This window comes from Myotis myotis, unplaced genomic scaffold (genome assembly GCF_014108235.1).
Source record: "Myotis myotis isolate mMyoMyo1 unplaced genomic scaffold, mMyoMyo1.p scaffold_m19_p_15, whole genome shotgun sequence".
Classification (NCBI taxonomy): domain Eukaryota; kingdom Metazoa; phylum Chordata; class Mammalia; order Chiroptera; family Vespertilionidae; genus Myotis; species Myotis myotis.
The window spans coordinates 18,269,069-18,293,574 of record NW_023416319.1 but is presented as its reverse complement, the minus strand read 5'-3'; the positions used below and the strand labels follow the sequence as shown (position 1 = coordinate 18,293,574).

At 46.2% G+C, this 24,506-nt stretch overlaps 1 protein-coding gene across 1 annotated transcript; it reads right to left on the bottom strand.

Annotated features, from left to right (window-relative positions):
- Positions 1–2,753: 2,753 nt before the first annotated feature.
- CPN1 (carboxypeptidase N subunit 1) lies at positions 2,754–23,969 on the bottom strand. The gene is given in 10 exon segments (XM_036336355.1): positions 2,754–3,447; positions 3,450–3,486; positions 6,087–6,205; positions 7,982–8,081; positions 10,446–10,585; positions 10,722–10,833; positions 12,120–12,302; positions 14,187–14,342; positions 18,813–19,009; positions 23,470–23,969. Coding segments are annotated over 10 exon segments (1,443 nt in total). The 5' UTR covers positions 23,693–23,969; the 3' UTR covers positions 2,754–3,271.
- Between the last annotated feature and the right edge of the window lie 537 nt (positions 23,970–24,506).

Sequence of the window (24,506 nt, the reverse complement as noted above, 5' to 3'; positions counted from 1 at the left end):
GCTCCTTATGAAGTCAAGTGCCCGTCTGCATCCTGGGGTGACTGCCTTGCATCCAAATGGGCCACAGACACAGGCCTGTGGGTATAGAGAGGACGGAGCAGGGGGCACCTGAAGAAGGAGGAGGAGACAGGTGAGGATGGAGGAGAGGCCACGTGAAGATGAGGGGAGGTGGAAGGGATGGGGCCAGGAGCAAAGGAGCCCCAGGAGCCCCTAGAGCAGCGGTTCTCAACCTGTGGGTTGTGACCCCTTTGGGGGTCGAACGACCCTTTCACAGGGGTCGCCTAAGACCATCGAAAAACACACATATAATTACATATTGTTTTTGTGATTAATCACTATGCTTTAATTATGTTCAACTTGTAACAATGAAATTGGGGGTCACCACAACATGAGGAACTGTATGAAAGGGTCGAGGCATTAGGAAGGTTGAGAACCACTGCTCTAGAAGCTGAGGAGGCAGGAAGGACCCTGCCCTGGAGCCCTCGGAGGGAGCACAGCCCCAGACGCCCTGATTTCAGATCCTGGCACCCAGAATGGAGAGAGCACTTGTTCCTGTTGCTTCAGGCCAGTCTGTAGTCATCCAGCAGCAGCCTCAGGAAATAGGCCCCTCCTTTTGGGGCTTTGACCGGGTTCTGGGAGCAGCTGAGCCCTGTGCCCCGACAGGGGAGACCCCTCACCCCCGCCCCCTAGACCTCTCACTGCAGGGCTCACAGGGAGATCCAACCTTGTGTCTGAGCCTCGGCCTGTCTCCTGCCCCCGGGGGCTCCTCCGCAGTGACAGTGTGGTGGGCACACCAGGCGGCTGCTTGGTGGGAAGCACAGCCACTGGCTCAGGGACTCCCCACCGCCTGGCCCAGGCCCAGCTGCAGGATGAGGCAGCGCTCTCCCCAACCCCGTCCTCACGTCCCTCCCGGGCCTCCCCCAAGGCAGTGGTTCTCAACCTTCCTAATGCCGCGACCCTTTCATACAGTTCCTCATGTTGTGGTGACCCCCAATTTCATTGTTACAAATTGAACATAATTAAAGCATAGTGATTAATCACAAAGACAATATGTAATTATATATGTGTTTTCCGATGGTCTTAGGCGACCCCTGTGAAAGGGTCGTTCGACCCCCAAAGGGGCCGCGACCCACAGGTTGAGAACCGCTGCCTTAAGGAGTCCTGGCTGGGCCTGGGCTTCCTGGAGCACCTGGGTTGACAGGAGCCCAACAGCCGGCTGCCGTGCCCATATTCTAGATGCCAAGACTAAGGCTCAGAGAGGGGAGCAGAGATCCCCACCCCCAGCCCACCTCCCCCTCATCTCAGCCCAGCTGACAGGTGGCTTCCCCAGCTGCCTCCCGGTTGCCATGGTGTCAGCGGAGGAGGTGGAGGGGCAGATTTGTGAATTCATATCCCGGGTCTTTAACAGATAAAAACCTGACAGCATTGTGCTGGGGTCTTATGGTGGTTCAAACGGTGGGAGACTGTGTTTGGCTATAAACGCGGGTTCCTGCTCCCGGTTTTCCTTCCCCGTGTCCTGAAGGCGGACAGAAGAGGGTGGGTGTTATTGTTTATTGATTTTGATCCTTTGGAAAAGAGGGAAGAGCCCTAGTCTCTGGACATGCTTTACATTTTCTCTTGTTTTAGTATTTGTGCCCGTGGTGCTTGTCCACAAGGAAGGAAAAACAATGTAGAGAGAGGGTCAATGACCTGAGGAGAGAATACCCTTTCCAAATGGGGAAAGATACCTTTTCCTCCGCTTTCCTTTTGACCAGAGATGGAGAGATTGGTTGAGAAACAGAAAAATAACGCCGAAACCGGTTTGGCTCAGTGGATAGAGCGTCGGCCTGCGGACTGAAAGGTCCCAGGTTCGATTCCGGTCAAGGGCATGTACCTGGGTTGCGGGCACATCCCCAGTGGGAGATGTGCAGGAGGCGGCTGATCGATGTTTCTCTCCCATCGATGTTTCTAACTCTCTATCTCTCTCCCTTCCTCTCTGTAAAAAATCAATAAAATATATTTAAAAAAAAAAAAAAAAGAAAAAGAAGTCATGTGTGAATCCTCATCTTGAATGGCGTCCGGCAGGGGGTGGCGGTCTCAGCCAGCGCACCTCTGTTCTCTGATGGGCAGGGCTACTTGTTGAGAGGAGCTAACTTGCTCAATGTTAGAAAGGGCTGCTTAGATAGAGGCTAGGGGTGGGGAGTGGGGAGGCTAAGAGGTGGGGGTGGTGAAGCAAGTGGGGGAAACGAACCAGCCCTATCTAACTGAGGCTGAGCCCTGAAATGGGGTACATGCCCCAAAAAATCCTACCAAGCTCTGGGGCCAGGGCGTTGGAACGCGTCATGCCCAGTGGGGGGTTGTGAACTGGTGTGCTGTATGGTGTGTGATGGAAGACTACACATCCGTTCACAATCTTTAGTAACATCTACTGTGCTCAGCGGCACTTTTAGAACAAATGAGTTCGTTCTGGGAAATGAGCAAGAGTGCTCTGTATCGCTGACGCGGGGCAGGGCAGAGCTATTCCCGTTGCATGCCCAGAAAATGTGTAAAGGATGCACAGTTTTTCTCAGAGCATAGGCCCGGGGATCGAAGGGCGGAGGGCTCGATTCCCAGTCAAGGGCACATACCTCAGCTGCAGGTTCCCCAGCCTCGGTAGGGATGCATGTGGGAGGCAACCAATCATTGTGTGTGTCTCTCTCTCTCATCGATGTTTTTCTCTCTCTCTCTCCCCCACCTCCTCCTCCTTCCCTTCTACTCTCTCAAGAAATCAATGGAAAAAAAGTATCCTCTGGTGAGGATTAAAAAAATATATATGCACATTGTTTAACATGTCCATGTACAAAAATGGGTAGCAGTGGGACGAGGTGTTTGTACGTGAAATCCTTTTCTTATCAAGAAACTACTGGCTATTGCTGAAAGGATACTCTGGGATTTCAGATTTGCTCACCGGGTCTTGCTATCGGAACAGCATCAATGGTGGTTCATTCATCGCAGCATGTCAGCTGTTCATTCAGAAATCTTCCTTGAGTACCTATGACGTTGCAGCCTCTGTGCGAGACTATGTGACAGAGTGGCCGGCCAGCCAGAACCAGTCTCTGGATGCATATGGACTGGCACGGAGCCTTCGGGACCTACACCGCCCCTCACAATCGGAAAATCTTACTGAACACCGCTGAGTTTATGTACGACTGCATCAGAGGGCTTACACCTGGAATAGACGGAGACCATCCTGAATTGTCCTGAATATGTTTATATTTAAATATGTCCCAGATGATAAAATAGAAAGAATGCTTCATGTGATCAGAGAGCAGGACCAAAGCCCTTCTGAAGTGCTCCCTGGGCCGCAGTGAATCGCTGAGATTTCCGGCAGGGACTCGGCTGCTGCCATCTCTGTATCTTTTCGCTTGGCTACCCGGGGCTGTACTTGCTTTGGTAAGAGTCTGCCTCCAGGTGCTGCGCCGGGGACTCAGTTACTTGAGGGATGCTTCTCTTGAGTTGGAAGTCAACCTGGAAGAAAAGAAGAGGATGCTAGGAGAGCAGAAGAGGCAGTTTTCGACGTCCTGACATTGAAAGTGGGGGAAGACCTGTCTTGGGCCCTGTTTCATCACAGTCGCAGGTTCGGAGTGCAGGGGACTCAGGAGAATTATCACAGCAACGATCCCAAGCAGCACTCGTGCTGTCATATAGGCTTGGCTAATATTCCCCCCAAAGTGCTACCTAAGGTGACACATAAAGTATACCTGCATGAACTTAATATTCATTCACTTTATATGTATTTGAAAAAAACTATACCTACAACTCAAACCACGATTTTGCCAATACTGTTGCCTCGGACAAGAACTAAGGTTGATGGTGTCATAATAACCCCTTTCCGCTGACTGTGAATCACAGGTGGCGTGCTCCGGCACGCACTCGATTCAGATCCTCAGAACTGAACTTTCTGCCATCATCGTTGAGAAACACAGACTGGAGAGATGAGATAGACTGTTAATATGGATTCTTAAATTCCAAATTGCCGTGCGCATTAATGCATCCTTTCCAGTAATACCTGGGAACTTCGCTTCCGGCTGTGGCACACAGATATGATGGTTTTGACCAACAAGCTGGGATATACTGGCTGCGCAGGAGCTGCAGAACCATCCCAGGAAGTACAGGCAGAGGGAGTGGCTCAGTGTTCTAACCACCCTTCCCTGAGGCACCCTCAGCTTCCAAGCCCCTGGAACAGTGGGAGCTGCTGAAGCCGCTGGGAGTTGAAAAACTTGTGACTAAGAGGGCTCTCCAGGGGACGATTTCTTGCCCCTTCCACAGAAATCTACAGTCAGCTTTTCTGCTAGTTCCCCAAAGTCAGGGAAGTCAGCGCCAACGGCACTAGAGTAATACAGGAATTTAGAAAAGAAACAAGAAGCAACGAAGTGAGAAAAGGAAGAGGGCAATGAGAGAAACATGACATCTAGAAGGCTGTGGGAAAGCAGAGGGGAACCCTGACGCTGGGAGGTGTCTGAGAGGGTCTTAATTGTAACGTGAAAACCACCCAGTCAGGGGTCTCTCCCCACCCCCCCACCCCCGAGCCAAGTGGATCTCTGCTTTAGAATGGGAAGACTCTACTGTGATCACTACGTGGATCCTTAGTTGTTATGGTATCTGGGAATTGTATCCAAGAGACAACATATTAATGGGTTATGTTAATTTATTTAAAGGCCATATCACACAGGAGTTGAAATATTTTGAAGCAGCGCATGTCACTCAAGATTTGCAGTTGGTTGCATTTGGCCCTGAATAGACTTGCTTTATTTTTTTATTTATTATTTTTTTAAATTTAATTTTATTGTTTAAAGTATTACAAATAGTAGTACATATGTCTCCTATTTTTCCCCATTGACTCCCCCCCACCCCCCGGCCCCTGCCTCCCCTACCCTCTGGCACATGCAGTGTCTTGTGTCCATTGGTTAGCGGAGGGTGGGGGGTAAGAGATCAACCGAAGGACTTGTATGCATGCATATAAGCATAACCAATAGACTTGCTTTAATGCAAGACACATGCATACAGCTGCCTAACTGTCATTTGATTTTAGGGTAGGTGAGGAGCAGAGGGTTTCATAAGAAAAAAAGGGAAATTGGGACCTGGAACAGGCTACAGTGGAAGAGTTACTCGGTTTTCTGCATCTGCATGGAAGTCATTTACAATGTGCAGGGGAAGGGAGTGATCACTGAGCCTCTTTGTCTTTAAGATCCTAATCTAATATGACTAGAGCTCAAAAGATTTAGGCTTATAGACGAACACTCTTTGCTTCTCATGTAAAACATGCCATGGAAAGTTGAATGTCAGCTGGTTCTTGCTGAGGCAAGTGGGAAGGAAGGGGTCTGGGCACATGGGGCACCAGAAGGGGGCAGAGTGCCATCTGGTGGTAGTCCTTGCTGATGGCACAGAAGAATGCAACCCCTGGGAACCCATGCATCTGGCAAGGTCTCTGGGACCTTGCGAACTGACATTTGCCAGGCACTTACTTTCTAGGTGTCAGTCACTGTACCGCATGTGCTACGTGCAGGTTCTTATTTCAGTCTCCTGTGAAGGCGGTGCCACTGCCACCAGTTTACAGACCGAAGGTGAGGATGAGAGCGATTGGCTAATGTGTCTACAGTCTGTGGATAAGGGAGCTGGACTGAGAAGCAGACAGTGCTTTTAACCAGTGTGCTGTTAAACCAGGGGTGGGCAAACTTTTTGACTCGAGGGCCACAATGGGTTCTTAAACTGGACCGGAGGGCCGGGACAAAAGCATGGATGGAGTGTTTGTGTGAACTAATATAAATTCAAAGTAAACATCGTTACATAAAAGGGTACGGTCTTTTTTTTTTTTTTTTTAGTTTTATTCATTTCAAACGGGCCGTAGTTTGCCCACGGCTGTGTTAAAGAGAGGAAAAGGAAAAGTCAAAAGGAAGTGGGGAAGGATATAACAGGAAAGTGATGGAAGAAAAATTAGCGAGTGGGAGCAATGAGACTTTTTTATGGCGAAAGAAAAAAGACTGGCAAAGAGTAGAGCTGTGCGACTGGTTGTTTGTGACGCTGTATGAGTGATCTTCACACGCTCGGTAAAAGTCAGCCTAACTCACCCGTTTGGGTTCCCCGGGACCCACGGTCACAGTCACAGTCTTTGGGTCGAACCCAGGTGCCGTGGCAGTGACAGTGTAGGTGCCTGGAAGCAGCAGCCGGAAGTAGTCACCGTGATCACCTAAAGGTTACAAGGATATAACTCAGGCTGCTGATGAGACACTGCCCCAGATATATAGTCTTTATATGAAAAAACGATCTGAGGGTTTCAGCCGACCATAAGCTTGATTTTTCTTAATAGCGTAATGCAGCCGGTTAAGATCTACAGTCACAGGCTACTTTACCTAGAGGAGTATGGGCCTCAGCTTCTGAGAAACAGGAGTTGCCCTGCGAATATGGCGTTTGACTCTAGACCCTGTGTTTTTAAAAACGCATGTCCGGGAAAGGGTCACTGGAGGAAGGTTGAATACCTGTGAATGCCTTTGCTTGGTAAAGAGAATGCGTGCGACCTCGGGTTCAACACCTGGAAAGCCACCGTGAAGAAATAAGCAGGGGGACTTTGGGGTTAAGTTGCTGGGAGGAACATTTTGTTAGACAGAAGCAAAGACTACTGGGACACAGGGAGCTTCCACAAAGGAAATGAACTGCTTTAGGGAATTGTGAGGACTTAGGCAGAGACCGCTGAGGGCGCTGGGGAAGCAACACCGCTGTGCAGTGCACAGCTGCCCCAACGGGCGTGGTGGCCTGGGTTGGACAACCAGCTGTCTCCGTGGTGTCGTTCGCGTACAGTCTTACATTGAGTGGGAGGGCTGGACTGAACGACCACTGAAGGTCTGATTTTGGGAATCCTATTTTCAATATATCTTCCATCACCTCTAAAAGAGAAAAATGAAATTCAAAAAGAGGCCTGTCGCTCTATGGCAGGGCTGTAGCAATTTGGTTAATGACCTCACGTCTCTTTTGAACCAATTGTGACCATGCCTTTACATTTCTTTTTAAGTGTACAGCAATGGATAATTGAAATAAATGCAATTAAGAGTGAGACAGTCCATAAACAGTGAGAAAGTCTCTTTTCTGCCCCCTGTTAAATGTCTGTAATTTACTTTAAAATATTTTAGTAAAAGCAGTGTCTTATTATGCTTATGTTGGACAATTTAAGTCATACCCCAGGGCTATCATTTTCTTAACCAAGGACTCACATCCAGGTGAGGTGGCTAGGACTATATCAGAAAGGCCCAATTCCAATAAAAACTAAACAGTATTTGCACATAAACAGTCATACACTCAAACCCAACATGGTTATTTAAAAGATAGAATACTGAATTAAAGACCCACAGATAAAGGTATCCTTCACCACAGATAATTTGATAGACTTCATCATAAGTAAGTCCACGGGCCCTACTGCTGGGAGCACCAAAATCAACCTCGTTTTCTTTCTTTCCAGTTGACCCAGAGATCCTGTTCTTTCCCTGCTTCGTACTACCATGACATCGGTCAAGAAACCCTCATTGTAACACCATCGTGCGTGAGATGTTCTGAACCATGTCGGAGGTTCTGTCAATCTTGCCCTGCACCAGGTTTATAGGATGCATCTTGCCAGCTTTGTCCTGAATGGAGGTGTCGTGGCACACACACCTGGGTCAGGGACAAGACTAAGCATCCGGTTTACACTCCTTTCTTTCTACCCCTTTCCCACCAGTATGAGAGCTATTACTATTACTAGCTGCAAACCCAGAAAACACCCCTAACAAAGTGACGTGAGGCAGTGGCTCCTGATGCTGAGAGAGATGTGACATTTGCATTTTCCTGGTTCTGGCCTCTTAACTCACCGTTCCCATTTCTGTTACCTTTCCCTCCTCCAGCCCCCCACCCCCAATGGCCTTGATGTCCCTGTGAGTCTCCCTGGCTTACAAGTTGGCCTCCTGGTTATGCTGAAGAAGAGGGAGTGGCTACCTACCTGAGGTGACATCATGGTTAATCCCACTGACAGAAATGACAGCCTTCGGGAGATAATTATTATTCTCATCAAGCACCATTCCCTTGATGCCTTGGTGTACCTGTCGGAAAAAACTTACGGTATAACTGTGATCATGAACATTGTACAGTGTTTTAGAGTCCCCACCGCCCTGTCTCATATGCTTTTGCATTTAACCTCACTAACATTAGCCTAATAACCCCTTAACTGGTCTCTCTGTCCCCTCTCCTTATACCAAATAATCTCTTTTGAATAGAGCAATCAGGATAACCCCATTAAAAGTTAAGTCAAATCGTGTCATACTCAAACCCAACTCAGAGCAACAGTAAAGTTCTTGTGATGGTCTCTAAAGCCACAGCCTCAGTTAGCTGACTAATTTCATCTCCTGCTACCTTCTTCCCTGCTCTTGTAATTATTACAACCACAATAGTGTTCTGGCTTCGTATTTTTTTTTTTATTAAAAAAATTTAAATTGTGATAAAATACATGTAACATACAATTTCTTATTTTAACTATTTTTAGGTGTAGAGTTCGGTAGTGTTAAATATATTCACATTGTTGTGCAAGCAATCTCCAGAACTTTTTCATTCTTTAAAGCTGAAACTCTATACCCACTAAACAAGTCCCGTCACCTTCTCTCTCCAGACCCAGGCAACTACCATTCTACTTTCTGTCTATGAATTTGACCACTCTTTTTAAAAAACATATATTTTTATTAATTTCAGAGCAAAAGGGAGAGGGGGAGAAAAACATCAACGACGAGAGAGAATCATTGATCGGCTGCCTCCTGCACACCCCTTACTGGGGATTGGCAGCAACCCAGACATGTGCCCTTGAGCGGAATCAAACCCAGGGCCCTTCAGCCCTCAGGCCAACGCTCTATCCACTGAGCCATACCAGCAAGGGCTTGACTACTCGTGATATGTCATATAAGTGAAATTATAAGGTATTTGTCTTTTTTTAAAAATATATATTTTATTGATTTTTTACAGAGAGGAAGAGAGAGGGATAGAGAGTTAGAAACATCGATGAGAGAGAAACATCAATCAGCTGCCTCTTACACACCTCCTACTGGGGATGTGCCTGTAACTGAGGTACATGCCCTTGGCCGGAATTGAACCTGGGACCTTTCAGTCCACAGGCTGATGCTCTATCCACTGAGCCAAACCAGCTAGGGCGGGTATTTGTCTTTTTGTGATTGGCTTATTTCAGTTGGCATAATGTCCACAGGGTTTATTTATGTTGTAGCATGTGGCAGAATTGCCTTCTTTTTCTTTTTCTTTTTTTTTTCCCGGTTAATCCTCACCTGACAATATTTTTCCATTGATTTTTAGAAAGAGTCAAAGGAAGGGGGAGAGACAGAGAGAAACATCAATGTGAGAGAGACACATCGATTGGTTGCCTCCTGCATGCAGCCCGACCAGGGCCAGGATGGAGCCTGCAACCAAGGTATGTGCCCTTGACCAGAATTGAACTCAGGACCCTTCACTGAGCCAAACGTGGCTACAGCCAGAATTTCCTTCTTTCTAAGGCAGGATAATATTCCATTTAATGTGTATATCATATTTTGTTTATCCATTTATCTCTCATTGAACACTTGGATTGTTTCCACCTCTTGGCTCTCACGAATACTGCTGCTATGAACAAATATCTCTTTAAGATCCTGCTTCCAGTTTTTTGTTTGTTTGTTTTTTGTTTTTGGGGAGTTTTGTTTTGTTTTGTTTTGTTTTTTTGGTATCTACCCCGAAGCAGATTGTTGGCTCATATGGTGGTTCTATTTTTAATTTTTTTGAGGAACTGTAGTACTGTTTTTCATAGCGGCTGCACCATTTTACATCCCCACCAATAACGTACAAGGGTTCCAATTCCTCCACATCCTTGCCGCCATTTGCCGTTTTCTGTCATTGTTTGTTTTCTAAAGCAGCCGTCCTAATGGGTGTGCGGCGGTAGCTCACTGTGGGCTTGATGTGTATTTCCCCGGTGACTGGTGTGTTGCACCTCGTTCAGTGCTTGTTGTTGGCCTTGCAGTTACTTTTGTGTCCTCACTGAGGTACCCCCTTTTCTCCAGACATCTGCATGGTTCTCTCCCTTCCCTCCTTTAAGTCTGCTTAAATGTCACCTTGGTAAGGCCTCTTCGTAGCATTTAGCATGTTATGAGATTTATTTGATTACTTTGTTTATTGTCTGTCTATCCTCACTAGAATATAAACTCCATATGGACAGGGGTATTTGTTTCTGTCTATGCACAATCCCCAGCATAGAGTACAGTTTCTGATGGATAGTTTTGCTCAGTAATGTTGAATGGATACATTTCATTGGTAGAAGAAGCCCAGATATATTGATGAGTCAGAGCAAAAGTGAGACTTGAGCCACACAGAAAACCTTGCCTGCCATTGGAAAAACCTTCTCTTTCCGGAACCATAAAAGTTAAAAAATTCAATTTTACCTGCTCCAAGAATTGGATTAGGGCTTCCCGATTACCCAGCCACTCGCGCTGTAATTCCTCTTGGCGGGGAAATTTGTCACAACTCAGTTCCAGCGTGATCTCAAAACAGTTGGTATGGAGATAGTTAAAGTCTTGCATTCCTAGGGGAAAGAGCAGGGGCAGATCTGAACAACCAGGTTCCCACCCGACGGCAATTTTAACTCTCTTTAGTCACAGTCTCTCCACACACCTGGTTACCTTCTACCCTACCTCTTGACATTCACTTCCTCCCCTTACCCTTGCTGAGCGAATACCAGGAAGCCCCATTGGTGATGCCATCCGGGAAGTAATCCCCACAGTTCCAGCCATGGTGCATCCATCCATGTGCGTAGGAGTAGACCTTGGCCAGCTGTAGGGAAAGGGGGCAGAAACGACCTTGAGCGTTCCCAACTCACACTGCGATGTTCATACTTAGAAGTTGCGTAAAGCCAAGAAACCCCACTAGGTATAAACTACTGATTATTTGCTTTAGTGAAAGAAAATACCAGCCAACTTAGGGATGGCATGTGTGAGTGTGTGTGTGCAGCGGATTATAGTTAAGCAACCTGAAATCTGATTTTCCACTATCTTGGGACTACATTTCTCCAAGTGCAAAGTGAGGGGTGGCACTAGATGATGTATAAGTTCCCTTCCAGGTGTACACTTTCTTTTTTTATAATTATTTATTTTTATATTTTAAAATTTATTTTTCAATTACAGTTGACATACAATATTATATTTCAGATGGACAACATAATGTTAGACATTAGACATTTCTATACCTTATGAAGTGATCACCCTGGGAAGTCTAGGGCCCACCTGACACATCCATAGTTATTACAATATTCCCTACGCTGTGCTTTAGATCCTTGTGACTGTTTTTATAACTGACAGTTTGTTCTCCTTAATCCATTTCTAGGTGTTCCATTTTCTAGCTGAGTTTTGTCAAAGAAAGAAGCAAATAAGATAGGACTTTGTCAGGAAAAAACTATTTTGAGGGTGAATTGTGTGTTAAGAAAGGAATATATTTAGAATCTCTATTAATTCTCTTTCATTACTATTTTATATCAGTGAAAAAAATGAGATATACTTGCTTTGCAAAGCAAAAACTGGTATTATTCTCTATGTAATTCATTAATTGATAATTAATCATTAATGTTATAATTGTAATAATTAATAAATATTATTAAGTTATATAAATTATATGTTATTAATAATACATTAACAATAAAATAATGTTAATTTTATTCTATTGCCATTTTGAACTATGTGCATAGTCTATTTTCCATTCATATAGCCTTACTACCATAAAATTGCAAATTAGAGCCCCCAAAATTCACATTTAATGCCACTCACTTACCACCAGCACTATTAGTCTTTGGGCATATTTCTTGCTTGTCATTAGCTTAAGTACTTTTTTTACACTGTGGTAATTGTACTCTAAAGCTTTCCTATATGCTTATTTTTTTTCATGACACTTTGGCTTATCACTCAAAACAAAATGCAGTTTTCTAGACTGTGAGCGCCTAATGAGCAAGCAGGGCTGTCCGTTACTTTCTGTGGTCTGTACCTACCAGGGTCCTGTGTTACTGACTTGGCCTGAGTTACTCTCCTGAGTCCCACGTTCCCAGCTGGACAAGCCACCGCTCCGCATACCTTCTGGAAAAGCTTGTCGTCAGGCGTGGGGGTGTTGGCAGTGCGGCGGAAACCCCGGAACCGATGCTCCAGGGACTTGTCATACGGGTAATTGGCCACCACCGCCCCTCCATGGAGATTGGCTGAGAGGACAAAGTTGAGGGAGCGTATCCACTGGATGACGGCCCGAGTCTCAGGTTCCACCTGAGGAGAGATGAGAGACATCTGAATAAGTTTGTCAGTAAGTGGCCTGAGGAGATAGCATGTCCGGATAAGACAGGTCCTACCAGGTATGGAAGTGTAGGTGGGGAAATTTTGACCTTTTGCATGATGGTTTTAAAAAATTAAGTGGATGGCCCTAGTCAGGTAGCTCAGTTGGTTAGAGCATTGTCTCATACACCAAGGTTGCAGGTTCAATCTCTGATCAGGGCACACATAAGAAGCAACCAATAAATGCATAAGTAAGTGGACAACAAATCAATGTTTCTCTCCGCCTCCCCCCCCCCCCCCAGTAACAATAATTTTAAAAAGATTATCTTAAAAAAGTAATTGATGGAGCCCTTTTTCAAAATGAAATCTTATATGGAATCCTAATATATAAAACAGATAAGAAGAGAGCATTTAGTGAAATCATTGTGTATGATACCTGGCAGGATACATGTGTCCAAACCCATAGAATGTACACATGAAGAGTGAACGCTAATGTAAATTATGGACTTTGTATAAGAACGACGAGTCAAGGTAGGTTCATCACTTGTAACAAATGCACCACTCTAATGCAGGATGTTCATGATGGGAAGCGGGGGGGCGGGGGGGGAGTGGAGAACGTATATGGGAACTCTCTGTAGTTCCTACTCAATTTTGCTGTGAACCTAAAACTGCTCTAAAAATAAAGTCTATGAGAGAGAGTGGTGGGGAGGAGAGCGAGAGCGAGAAGGGAGAGAGAGAATGAAAGAGAGAGAGAGAGAGAGAGAAGAGACCAAGCTTGACCCCTCTCTGGCCCCAGGGAAGAGCCCTCCAATTCACCCACTGCTTCAGTGGCTTCGGAGGCACCTTTGCAGAAATTCGGGTTTTGGTGAATAAATGTGGAAAACGCTGGTTTGCAGTAATGGTTGCCAACCTCCTCCTTTCCCTAACACATCTGCTGTGATGGTGACACGGTCATAACCCCAATTCCATGGATGACAACAGTGTAACATGGGCCAGGCTTGGCTAAGAAGTAAAATCCCACCCTACTGATTGCTTATTACAGGGCTAGTGAGTGATGGTGTTCCAAGGAAAGCCACGAACCCCCTGGACTTGCAGTAATTTACATCCTCCCTGTCTTTCCTCCTCTCGGAGTGGATGTGCCTAGAGGTTATGTGGTGTTAATGTGCCTCAGGAGCAGGCCCACCAGCAGGATGAAAGCATTCACATTACCAGGGGTGACAGGACAGGCCTCCTGGGGAGAAAGGCTTGGGACCATCGAATGGGATCCTCTGACTGGAGAGGAAGGGAAATGAGAGTACGGTAAAGTAGTCAACGCTCATATGGAAAGGAAGGAGGAAAAACTATGCATAAGAGTAAGACTCTCTGAATTTCTCTCTACAGCTCATTGCTGATGAGCACACAGTCCACATGCAAGAGAGCTTTCTCTGTAGACAGAGTTCTGTGTCAACAGTATAGGGCAGTAGAAAGAATGTTGGATGAGGAGTGGGGAGACCTGGGTTTTAAACCCGATTCCATCAATTACAGCTGTGAGAACTGAAATTATTTTTTCTACAAGCGTAAAATCTCTAAAACAGAGATGGTAACACTGAGGGTGATCAACTGAGATAATTTTATAAAATACTGTGCAACGTATGACACCGCTTTCACGTCCCTCACTACCATGGCCACTAACATCAAACACTTTGTGAGCAGGTGCCCCTGGGAGGTCCCTATGCTGGGGGAGGGGATCAGTACGAAGAGGCAGTTCTTGCTGCTCCGGGCACACTAACATGGAGCTGAGCTGATGCCTCGTTCTCGCCTCTGTAGTTGATGTGAAGGTTTCCAGAGGAAATTCCAGGTGTGGCTGCACCTGCTTCTGTATGTGAATTTCTCCCGTACCTGGCTCTTCCAGTTGTCTGGAAGGGGCAAGTGGTGGTTGGGGCCTCCGTACTTCTCATTGTAGTAGATGTAGGTGTTGAGGTCGGGGAAGTTGCGGTTCAGGTCCACGCCATTTGCATTGTTTCTGCCAACCAGATATCCAGAAGCGTCTGGGCCCTCGTGGGGAATGGAGAGAGGGAAAATGAAGGTTTCAGACTGAATCCTATATTTGAAGAACCCCTACTTCAAAACAAAACAAAAAAAAGCTTTACTGAGAGAAAACTTATGTACCGTAAAAGTCACCCATTTGAAGTATACAATTCAATTAATTTTAGGATGCTGACAGAGTTTTACAACTGTCACCACATCTAATCTGAGAACATTTTTATTACCCTAAAAATGACCCTCATGCCCTTTTACAGTCACTCTAACTCTTGTAGATTTGCCTTTTCTGGACATTTCACATATGTGAGATCATACAGTAGGTGTTTGGTTTTTTTCACTAGACAGTGTTTTCCAGGTTCCTTCATGTTGTAGCATGTATTAGTACTTCATTCCTTTTTATTGGTGAACTAGAAGCCCAGTGCATGAAATTCTGCACTGGTAGGATCCCTAGCGGCTGCCGGCTGTTGGCCAGGGCCTCCCTCCCTTCCCCCAGCCAGCCCCACCCCCTGGTCCAACTCCTGGACAAACTCCCAGTCGAGGGGACAATTTGCATACTATGCTTTTATTATATAGGATAACTCCATTATATTTAACACATTTTGTTTACCCATTCACCAACTAATAGACTGTATTAGTTGTCTGGGGCTGCCATAACAAATTACCACAAACTAGATGACTTATAACAACAGAAATTTGTTCTCCCACAATTCTGGAGGCTAGAAGTTTGAAATCTAGCCATGCTTGCTAAAGGTTCAGGGGACGATCTTTCTTTGTCTCTTCTAGCTTCTGGTGGCTGCTAGCAACCCTTCCCGTTCCCTAGCTTGCAGATGAATCACTCCAATTCCTGCTTCCATCTTCGTATAGCCTTCTCCCCATCTGTTTGTGTCTCTGTATAAATTTCTTCTTTTTTAAAAAAAATGTTTTTATTGATTTTTATTTTTAGAGAGGGAAAGAGAGAGGAGGGGAGAGAGACAAGGAAGAGAGAGATAGAAACATTGATGAGAGAGTAAAACATGGATTGGCCGCCTCCTGTATGCCCCCTACTGGGGATTGAGCCCGAAACAGGGCATGCACTCTGACCCAGAATCCAGGTGACCTCTTGGTGCATGGGGTGCAGGGGTCGATGCTCAACCACTGAGCAATACCAGCCGGGCAAATTTCTTTCTTCTTCTAAGAACAACAGGCATATTTGATATAGGGTCCACCCTAATCCAGTATGACTTTATCTTAACTTGATTACATATGCAAGATCCTTATTTTTAAATAAGGTCACATTTACAGGTTCCAGGTAGACATGAATTTGGGGGGATACTTTTTCAACCAGTACATGGACAATGGGGTTGTTTCCACTTTGGGGCTATCATGAATAATGCTGCTATGAACACGCATGTACAATTCTTTGCATGAATCTATGTTTTCCTTTCTCTTGGGCAGATACCTAGTGGAACTGCTGGGTCATAAGGTAAGTCTATATTTAACTTTTGCAGAAATAGTTAAACTGTTTTTTTAAACTGCCTGTGCCATGGACACCCCACCATCACTTCTAAAAGTTAGTACACTTGCTTATCTTCTGAATAATATCAACCTCATGCTTACACTTCAGACTTTATCACTTATTTGGTCGTGAATTCATTCATTCTTTCATTCATCCATCCATCCATCTAGTTAACCAACACTTATTTAAGTCCATCTCTGATAGATACTGGGGAAAGATAATGAGACATTATTTTAACATTCTAAGAATTCACAGTATATGTGGAGAGACAGATGTTTATATAAATAACTAAAATAAATTCCATGTAATGTTCTGGGTGGCCTTGGAGAAGGGGAATAGTGTCCACTGAACCCTGCTGAGAGAGTAGAGCCCCATGTGGTGGCTAGTCTTAGAAGGAAGGAGAATGGTTCAGTGCTGGGCAGCTAAAAACTCACAAAGGTACTACCAGTCTCCTATCTTTCCAAGAAATCTATTTTTTCACAAATTTCTTCATTTTCATGGCATCCTGCTTATATTTTATCCTTAGATCTCATTGAGAACATAATGTTTTTTGAAGTTCTCTTACATTTCCTACATCAATGTTGTCCAGTGGAAAACACTTAACTGATTTTTCAGTTTGGAGTTTGATTTTTCACTTCATGAGATAATGATTTTTTCTTATGCCTCTAGGGGTTTTTAACTACTTTTCTATTAGTATCAAATAGCTCTTACCTGTTCATATGAACAGCTATGTTAATTTACCTATCAGTATTACTGCTCACATGAGGCTGTTAGCTAAACAGGCAGGTTCCAGGGATTAGGACTTGGGCGTCTTTGAGGAAGTGGAGGGGGCATTATTCTGCCTTACCCATAGCTGGCTTTTTAAAAAAATATTTTTTTTTTTAATTGATTTCAGAGAGGAAGAGAGAGATGGAAACATCAATGACAAGAATCATTGATTGGCTGCCTCCTGCACGCCCCCTACTGGGGATCGAGCCCGCAACCCGGGCATGTGCCCTTGACTGGAATCGAACCCGGGACACTTCAGTCGGCAGGCCGGCAGGCCGATGCTCTATCCACTGAGCCAAACCGGCCAGGGCCAAAGCTGCTTTCAAGTTTGGTGGCCAGGCTGGTCTTCCACGAAGACAGGTTTCTTCTGGGCGTGGCAGGTAACTCTGAGAGTTTGACAACCTGAGGGGTCCTCTTTGGGTTCAGGCTCAAGCTCTGCTCCTTCTGAACAAGTGCACAGCAGGCAAGCAAAAGGGACTGGCTCCCCAAAGATACCCATAGGATTTAGAGAGCTGGCGGGGTTTCCCCACTTCCTCCCACCCCCACTTCATCCCACAAACGACGTGGGCAGGGAAGGGTCAAGAGAAGGAGAGCAGGCAGGCTGGGGTGCCACCCCCCCCCCAACTCTTTCAAATTTTTCTGCTCTTTTGGAAACTCAGGTCTCAAGGCACCTCTCTGATTTCCAGTGAAGGGAAAAGGTTTTGCTGCTTCATTTGTTACATCAACCAGCAGGAAGTTGGGAGATTGCAAAGGTCAAATTTGTGTTGAGTTCGATATGTTGGCTCCATTCCCCATCCTGTCTCTGCTCACCCCCCAGCCCTACCCTGCTTACAATACTCTTGGTCGTGAAAGGACAGGTACTGTGTGGCTCTACCTGTGCGGGACAGCGTGGCCAGACTCATGGAATCAGAGTGGCGGGTGGCTGCCAGGGGCTGGGGGAGGGGGAGTGGGCACTACTCAACGATGGGCGATGGGCGTTAGGTTTCAGTTGAGCCGGAGGGATCAGTGCCGGGGGTCTGCTGTATGACATTGTGCCTGTGGTTAACAATACTGTACTGTACACCTAAAATGTTGTTAAGAGGGTCGATCTCATCTTGAGTGTTTTTACCACACTAAAATAAAATTAAACAAATTAAGTAAAGCAGTGAATTCTAGTTTTTAAAATGAAAAAAAAATTCAAGCCTGTCCCAAATAAACATATTTTTAAATTTAAAAAAACTTTACACCCTACCCCCCCCCCTCCCCCAAAACAAATCAGGTTCAAACATCGCTTTCAAAGGAACGTGTTCATTGCGTAAGGCAGGTGTTTGGCTTTGCCCTTGAATATTCTAGTTCAGTTGCGGGAAAGGGGTGGACTCTGTATTTCAAAATATTCATTTATGACTTTAATGCACAGCCACAAAAGAATTGCCACTTTAAAATGAGGCACACTGACATTTTGAATTTATGTTCATAAAGTAAAAATCCATAGACTTTTTTTTCTTCTCTCCCCCCTGCAAATGAAACTCTAAAATAAAGAATTAAAAAGTTGAATACTACACTAGTAGAGGGGGGGAAAATCTACAGAAATAAAGTATGAAGAATCTAAAATTAACTCCTCACTTCACAGTTCTGGGAAAAGCTTGATTTCTCTGATCCACCCCCCCCCCCCAAACCCCAATGCAAATGCAGTTAGGGCTCGAAGCTAAAAGTTCCGGGAAGGAGGCCTATTTTGCAATGTCCCTTCATGCCTGCATAGTATTTTCCAGTTTACAAAGTGTCCTCACAAATATTGCCTCATTGACATTTCCAATAAAACCAGCAGGTCAGCTCGGTCGGCGTGTCTCAGTGGCTGAGCGTGGATCTATGAACCAAGAGGTCACGGTCAGGGCACATGGCCGGTTGCAGGCTCAATCCCCAGCGTGGGGTGTGCATGAGGCAGCCAAGCAATGATTCTCTCTCATCATTGATGTTTATCTCTCTCTCCCTCTCCCTCTTTGAAATCAATAAAAATATAAAAGAAAAACAAAACAAAACAAAACAAAACAGGAGGTCCACTGGAAAGGTGTTGAGGGAACTGAAATTCAGAGAGATCCCTCATTCATTGCATAGGGTTTTATAGCCCTGAGCCCAAACCTTCATACTTTATTATATTTCTTACAGTGGCACCGAGAGGACACATTTCTCCTGGCTTTTACTTCATCCCTTAAGATGGCTCTATGCTCTGCACAGCTCGGTACCTGGGCGGCCGCCACCTCGTAGCCATCCGGGTTCATGGACGGCATGATGTGAATGCGCGTGTCCTGGACCAGCCGCAGGATGCGCGGGTTCGCGCTCCGGAACTCCTCGCACAGGAACTCCGACAGCTGCAGCAGCAGCTCGCGGCCCAGCACCTCGTTGCCGTGCATGTTCCCCACGTACTTGACTTCAGGTTCCACTGCAAGCGTGAGAAAGACACGCGGGACGATCAAAGGTGGGGAACGTTTGCAAGCGCCATGGGTGCCTAACTTTGCAAAGGGACCCTTTCCCTCTTTTTCACCAGCGAATCCGAGAAAATCTCATGCTTCGGTTGGGTCTTTTCCAGTAATCCCTGAGCCCCTTTCCAACAAATTGCAATCACAAACGCTACACGAATCCATGCCCGGGAAAATAATGACCTCCACTGACTGAAGCCCTACTGTGTACCAGACATTTGTGCTCACTACTACTAATCTCCACAGAAACCTTGTAAAGGGGTCACTGCTCGCCTCAGGATGAGGGTACTGGGGAGGGGGGAGGTTAAGTAACTTGTCTGAAGTCACCTAGCTCATAATCTGGTAGAGGCCAAAGCCCAGGGAGCATTTACGCAGGCAGCTTGCTGCTTCTCAGAGACAAGTCTTTTAGGATAAGGGCGGGGTTTTCCCCAGACCTGCTCACGTAAACGCTCTAGGTTATACCATTATAGTTTCTAATCATCTTGGTTGAAAACTTAATTTCCCTGGTACTTAGGAAACTAAAATCTCTCCGTAGTATCTGAGAATGTTGTGTTTGAGGCACAGAGTGGGAAGGAATCTACCTAAGTCTCATTCCCTAATCTTCTCATTGGCTAAAGTAACTGCTCAATTAAAGCAAGAACTGAGGTCAGGAAAAGAGCCGCTAGAACCCCTTAAAGAAAATAATTCCAGCCCCTTTTTAAAGGAAGGAGAAACGCTCTGGCCAAGTGATTTATCTTCCTCCCTCTATGATTTCCCTTCCACCCATCTTCCTGTCTCTGTGGTTTTTCTGCTTCTGGACCTCTTCATCTCTGTATTTCCAAATCCCCCTCAACATCCTTGTAGGCTCTGGGGGGCCATCTTGGGCTCTCTCTGCTGTGAGTGAACTCACTGCTGAACTTCCCTTCTATGGTACCTACCACTTTCTACTCTGAGTTTTACCTAATTTTGCATAGGTCCTATTTTCTTTACTGGACCTGGCCTTTCCAATATATACATTTAAACAAATATTTTAGGGCACTTATCTTAGTGTACCTCCAGCAGTCTTTCCCCCCAAAATGTCTATAACCCACAAGGATCATGTAGTAAATTTTCCCTAACGTGTAGTCTTTAATTCTTTGTGCATTTCTTTAATCTTAGATTATGTCTTCCTTACTTTTCTTAGTGTTAAAATATCCCTTCCTTTAAGAAAGGGTGGTGACAGCAGATGGCAGGTAGTATCTTCAACATCCTTGTTCAGTAAAATAAAATTTGGAAAATATATTTTAGTCTCCTCCAATCTCTCTTATTTTAAAAAATGTTTAACTTCTTTGAAATCTAAAAGTGGGCAACTACTGCCCTGTAGAAACTAGCACAGTGCTTTGCCCTTAGTTGGTGCTCCCTGTCAAATTCGTTTGTCGCTACTTTCAATGTAGTATGCGGGATACAACCACTTATAACAACCACTGCTATCGTTTTGGTTTAAGCCTCTACACTCTCACACCTGGATCATTACACTAAATCTCCTACTTGAACTCCCTGCATCTGCCCAGCCCCATTAAAGTGCATTCCCCTGAGTCAACGTTCTGCAAACTTTTATTGTAAAGAGCCAGATAGTAAATACTTTGGATTGGGAGCTATATGATCTATGTCACAGCTCCTCAACTCTTGCAGTCCCAGACAATACAAAAACAAATAGGCGAGGCTATGTTTCAAAGAAACTTTATTTACCCAAACAGATAACTGCTCTGAGTGATCCTTAAGTTTTTTAAGTCAGATCATGTCCCTCTTCTGCTTAAAACCCTCCAGTGACTTCTGGCTTCACTAAAGGAAAAGGAAAAGCCAAAATCTTTACAAAAGCCTGTAAGGCCCTACCCACCCTCCTGTTCTGCTTCCCTGACCTCGCTGCTCTGACCTGTCTCCTGCTCTCCCACTGTTCGCTCTGCTGCAGCGGCAGGGGCCTCCTTGCTGTTCTTCACACATGCCAAGCTCTTACTCTCTTCTCTGCCTGCAGTGTTTTCCTTCCCAATATCAGTTTTAGCACATACTGACATATCACCTAGACAAAGAAGCTTTTTCTAAATAGCACTGACCACTCCCCTACTCTACCCATAGTACTGTATAACCTCCTCTTTCTCTCTTTCCTGGTTTATTTTTTTTCTACAGCACTTACTTTTGTCATATACATATATATATGTAATTACCCATCTATTGCCAGTCTTACCCAGATAGAATTAAAGCCCTGACAGCAGTGTATTCATTTTATTCTCTGTTGTATATTCAGAATTTACAAAAGTGCTTGCATATAGTCATAATCAGTAATATCCTATATAATAAAAGGGTAATATGCAAATAGACCAAATGGCAGAACAACCGAACAACTAATCAAAGCATAATATGGTAATGATATGCTAAGGCTGCTCAACTGCTCGCTATGATGTGCACTGACCACCAGGGGGCAGACAGTCAATCAGTCGCTATGACATGCACTGACCACCAGGGGGCAGATGCTCTGACCAGTAGGTAAGCTTGCTACAGACTGAGCGAGATGAGCCAGACATGCCCTGGAGCCTTCCCGCGGTCCCTCCCCCACCCAATTGTGCCCTGGTGGGATCCCTCAGCCTGGCCTGCACCCTCTCGCAATCTAGGACCCCTTGGGGGATGTCGAAGAGCCGGTTTCAGCCCACTCCCGTGGGCCACTCCCCTTTGGAGGGCGCCAGATGCAGGGCTCATGGCTGGCAAGTGCTGCTGCAGCAGCCTGAGCCTCTCCCAATTGGGACTGATTGGGCGCGAGCCCCCAGCAGGCACAGTGGGGCCGGGATGAGCAGGAGCGGCAAGTAGGAGCTGCAGGTGGCATTGGACTGCAGGTTTCGGCCTGATCCCTGCAGGCCACCCAGAGGGACCCCACCCATGCACGAATTCGTGCACCGGGCCTCTAGTTTGTGGAATGAATAACAAATAAATGAAAGGAACAAGTGGATGAAAAGCTAAGTTACAGGCATCAGAGAAAAGAAGGACCGAAATGAAAAAGCCTGAAGGAAGGCTTGAGTGCTAGGAAGCAGAGGGCGCATCCAGAAGAGGGCATGGAGCAAGGAGGGGCTCACTCCACAATGTCCATTAGCAGCCACAGGCTTCCACAATGGACGCACGACACGAGTAAAAGCAGGTGCTTGCTGTGTAATGAGGCTTCAGAGCAAGGCCCTTATCCTCACTTAATCATTCACTCTGCCTTCCTTTAGCCACCTCCCACTAACCTCCCCCCCCCTACCCATTGGCCATGTAATATTGAAGTGGTCATGGACAGAATCCACCTGGGGTGAGGTTGTCATTGAAGGCCTTTAAGCAGGGGGGTGAGACGATGGTATTAGTATTTAGGAAAATTATTCTGGCATCTCTGTGCTAAATGGAAGGCGCAGAGAGTGGTGGCAGTTCGGAAGTCAGTTAGGAGCCTAGTATAATGGCTTAGGCAGGTTGGGATGAAGTTTGGGCTAGGGGGAGGGTGTGGGAGTGAAGCAGAAAAGAGATTTGAGGTGGACAGTTTGAAGGAGGAACGGACATAACTTGAATGTCACAGTTGTTATAAGTAAAGCAGTCAGAAATTAGAAAAAAACTCAAATGTCCATCAATAAATGAACAGTTAGATACAACCATGCAATGGAATGTTATACAGCCAAACATGATGATGTAGATCTACATTTGCAGACATGGATGCCATTCATAAGAGGCTAGGCAGTGAGAAACGCAGTTGCAGTATGATTCCAATTTTATAAAATAAACCGTGTAAGGGGGTTCTAACTATGCGTAGAAAAAGTCTGGAAGGATATACATCGGTATGTTAGCACTGTCATCTGTGAGTGGTGGGATTACGACTGAGTTTTTTTCCTTGTCTAATTTCTAATTTTAATCCAAACATCACTTGCTTTTATAATAGAAACAAACTAACAACAATAACAAATAATGCAATGACTAAAACTAATACCCCAGACCTCAGACCCTCTCCAGGATACCATACTCTATCTCACCGTCCTTCCCCAAGGAAACATCCCTAAATCCTTCTCAGTTTCCTGGCAGAATTAGAAGGGCTAATGGTGTCTGCTTATGTCTCCTGAGGCATTAGGTAGACTGAGGATGACAGAGTAATAGCCAGGGGGGAGGGGCAATGGGAGGGAAGGAAGCGGGCAGGATGGGGGATGGGAGCAGGGAGGAAGGTCCTGAGCTACTAGAACCTAAAGAAGAGGAACCACCTGGAGCCTGAGCTGAGCTTGCAGCTCCCAGAGGCAGAGGCCATCAGGGCTGAGCAGGAAAAGGTGCTCAGCGCAGGCTGGGGGGGTGGGGGGGGGTGCTCTTTGGTAGGTGGAGGGTCCGGGGCCTCCCCGCCGCCACCCCCGGGACGGGATTTGTAAGGAAGGGTCCTGCCCTCACACTCCAAGGACAGCTCGGGGCTTACGGGGCTCGTGGATCCCAGGGTAGTCGCTGAATTCCAGCACGTAGAGGTGTCTCCCCTTCACGCTGCGCCCCACGCTGTAGACACGCGTGATGTGGGGGCACTCGTTGTGCACCTTGTACAGCGTCCGCACGAGGTCGTCGTAGCGGCGGTGGCGGAAGGTCACCGGGGCCGCCAACTTGCAGAGAAGGAAGAGGTGGAGGAAGACGGAGAGCAGGCCTGACATCTCGCCGGGCTGCTTCCGAGGGAACCGCGCAAGGAGCCACACTCTCCCCCGACCTGCTTCCTCGCCAGCCCAAACCCGGGGGCCGCGAACCAGCTGGGGCCAGCGCCCCGCCAGCCAACGCCCCGCGTGTGCCGGCACCTGGGGAGACGCGCCGCGCTGCGCCCACAGCGGGAAGGCACGTCTGCAGCCCCGGGGTGATCACCTCTCCTGCCCCATCCGCGGCCCCTCCGGACGCAGGAAAACCCTTGGGAGGGTTTCGCACGTCCCCAGGTTCGGCGGCCTCACTGATTCGGGTTTACTGATTAACTGCACTGGAAACCGGCTCCAATAACTAGCTGCTTATAACCCTTTGATTCCCAGAGAATTTTGAAAAACTTGGACGATGCTTGTTCCCTATGTTATAATTTAATGTGTTTTTAAAATGGATTTCAGAGAGGGAGGGAGAGGGAGAGAGAGAAACATCGATGATGAGAGAGAAATCACTGAGGAGCTGCCTCCTGCACGCCCCTCAGGGGAGGTTGAGCCTGCAGTCTGGGCATGTGCCCTGCCTGGGAATCCAACCGTGACCTCCTGGTTCCTAGGCTGCCGCTCAGCTGCCACCTGTGTTATAATTTAAAGCAGAGTCATACAGTAGAGCTGTCTGTCCCTTCCCGTCCATCGCACACACTGCCGCCAGGCCATCTTTCTGAAGCACAGCTCTGTCTTGTCCCTTTTCTCCCCCAAAATCTTTTAACGGACACCACTGAAAAAATGAACAGGTAAGCCACAGGGTGGAAGTAAACAGTCTTAAGTCATATATCTGGTAATATATTCA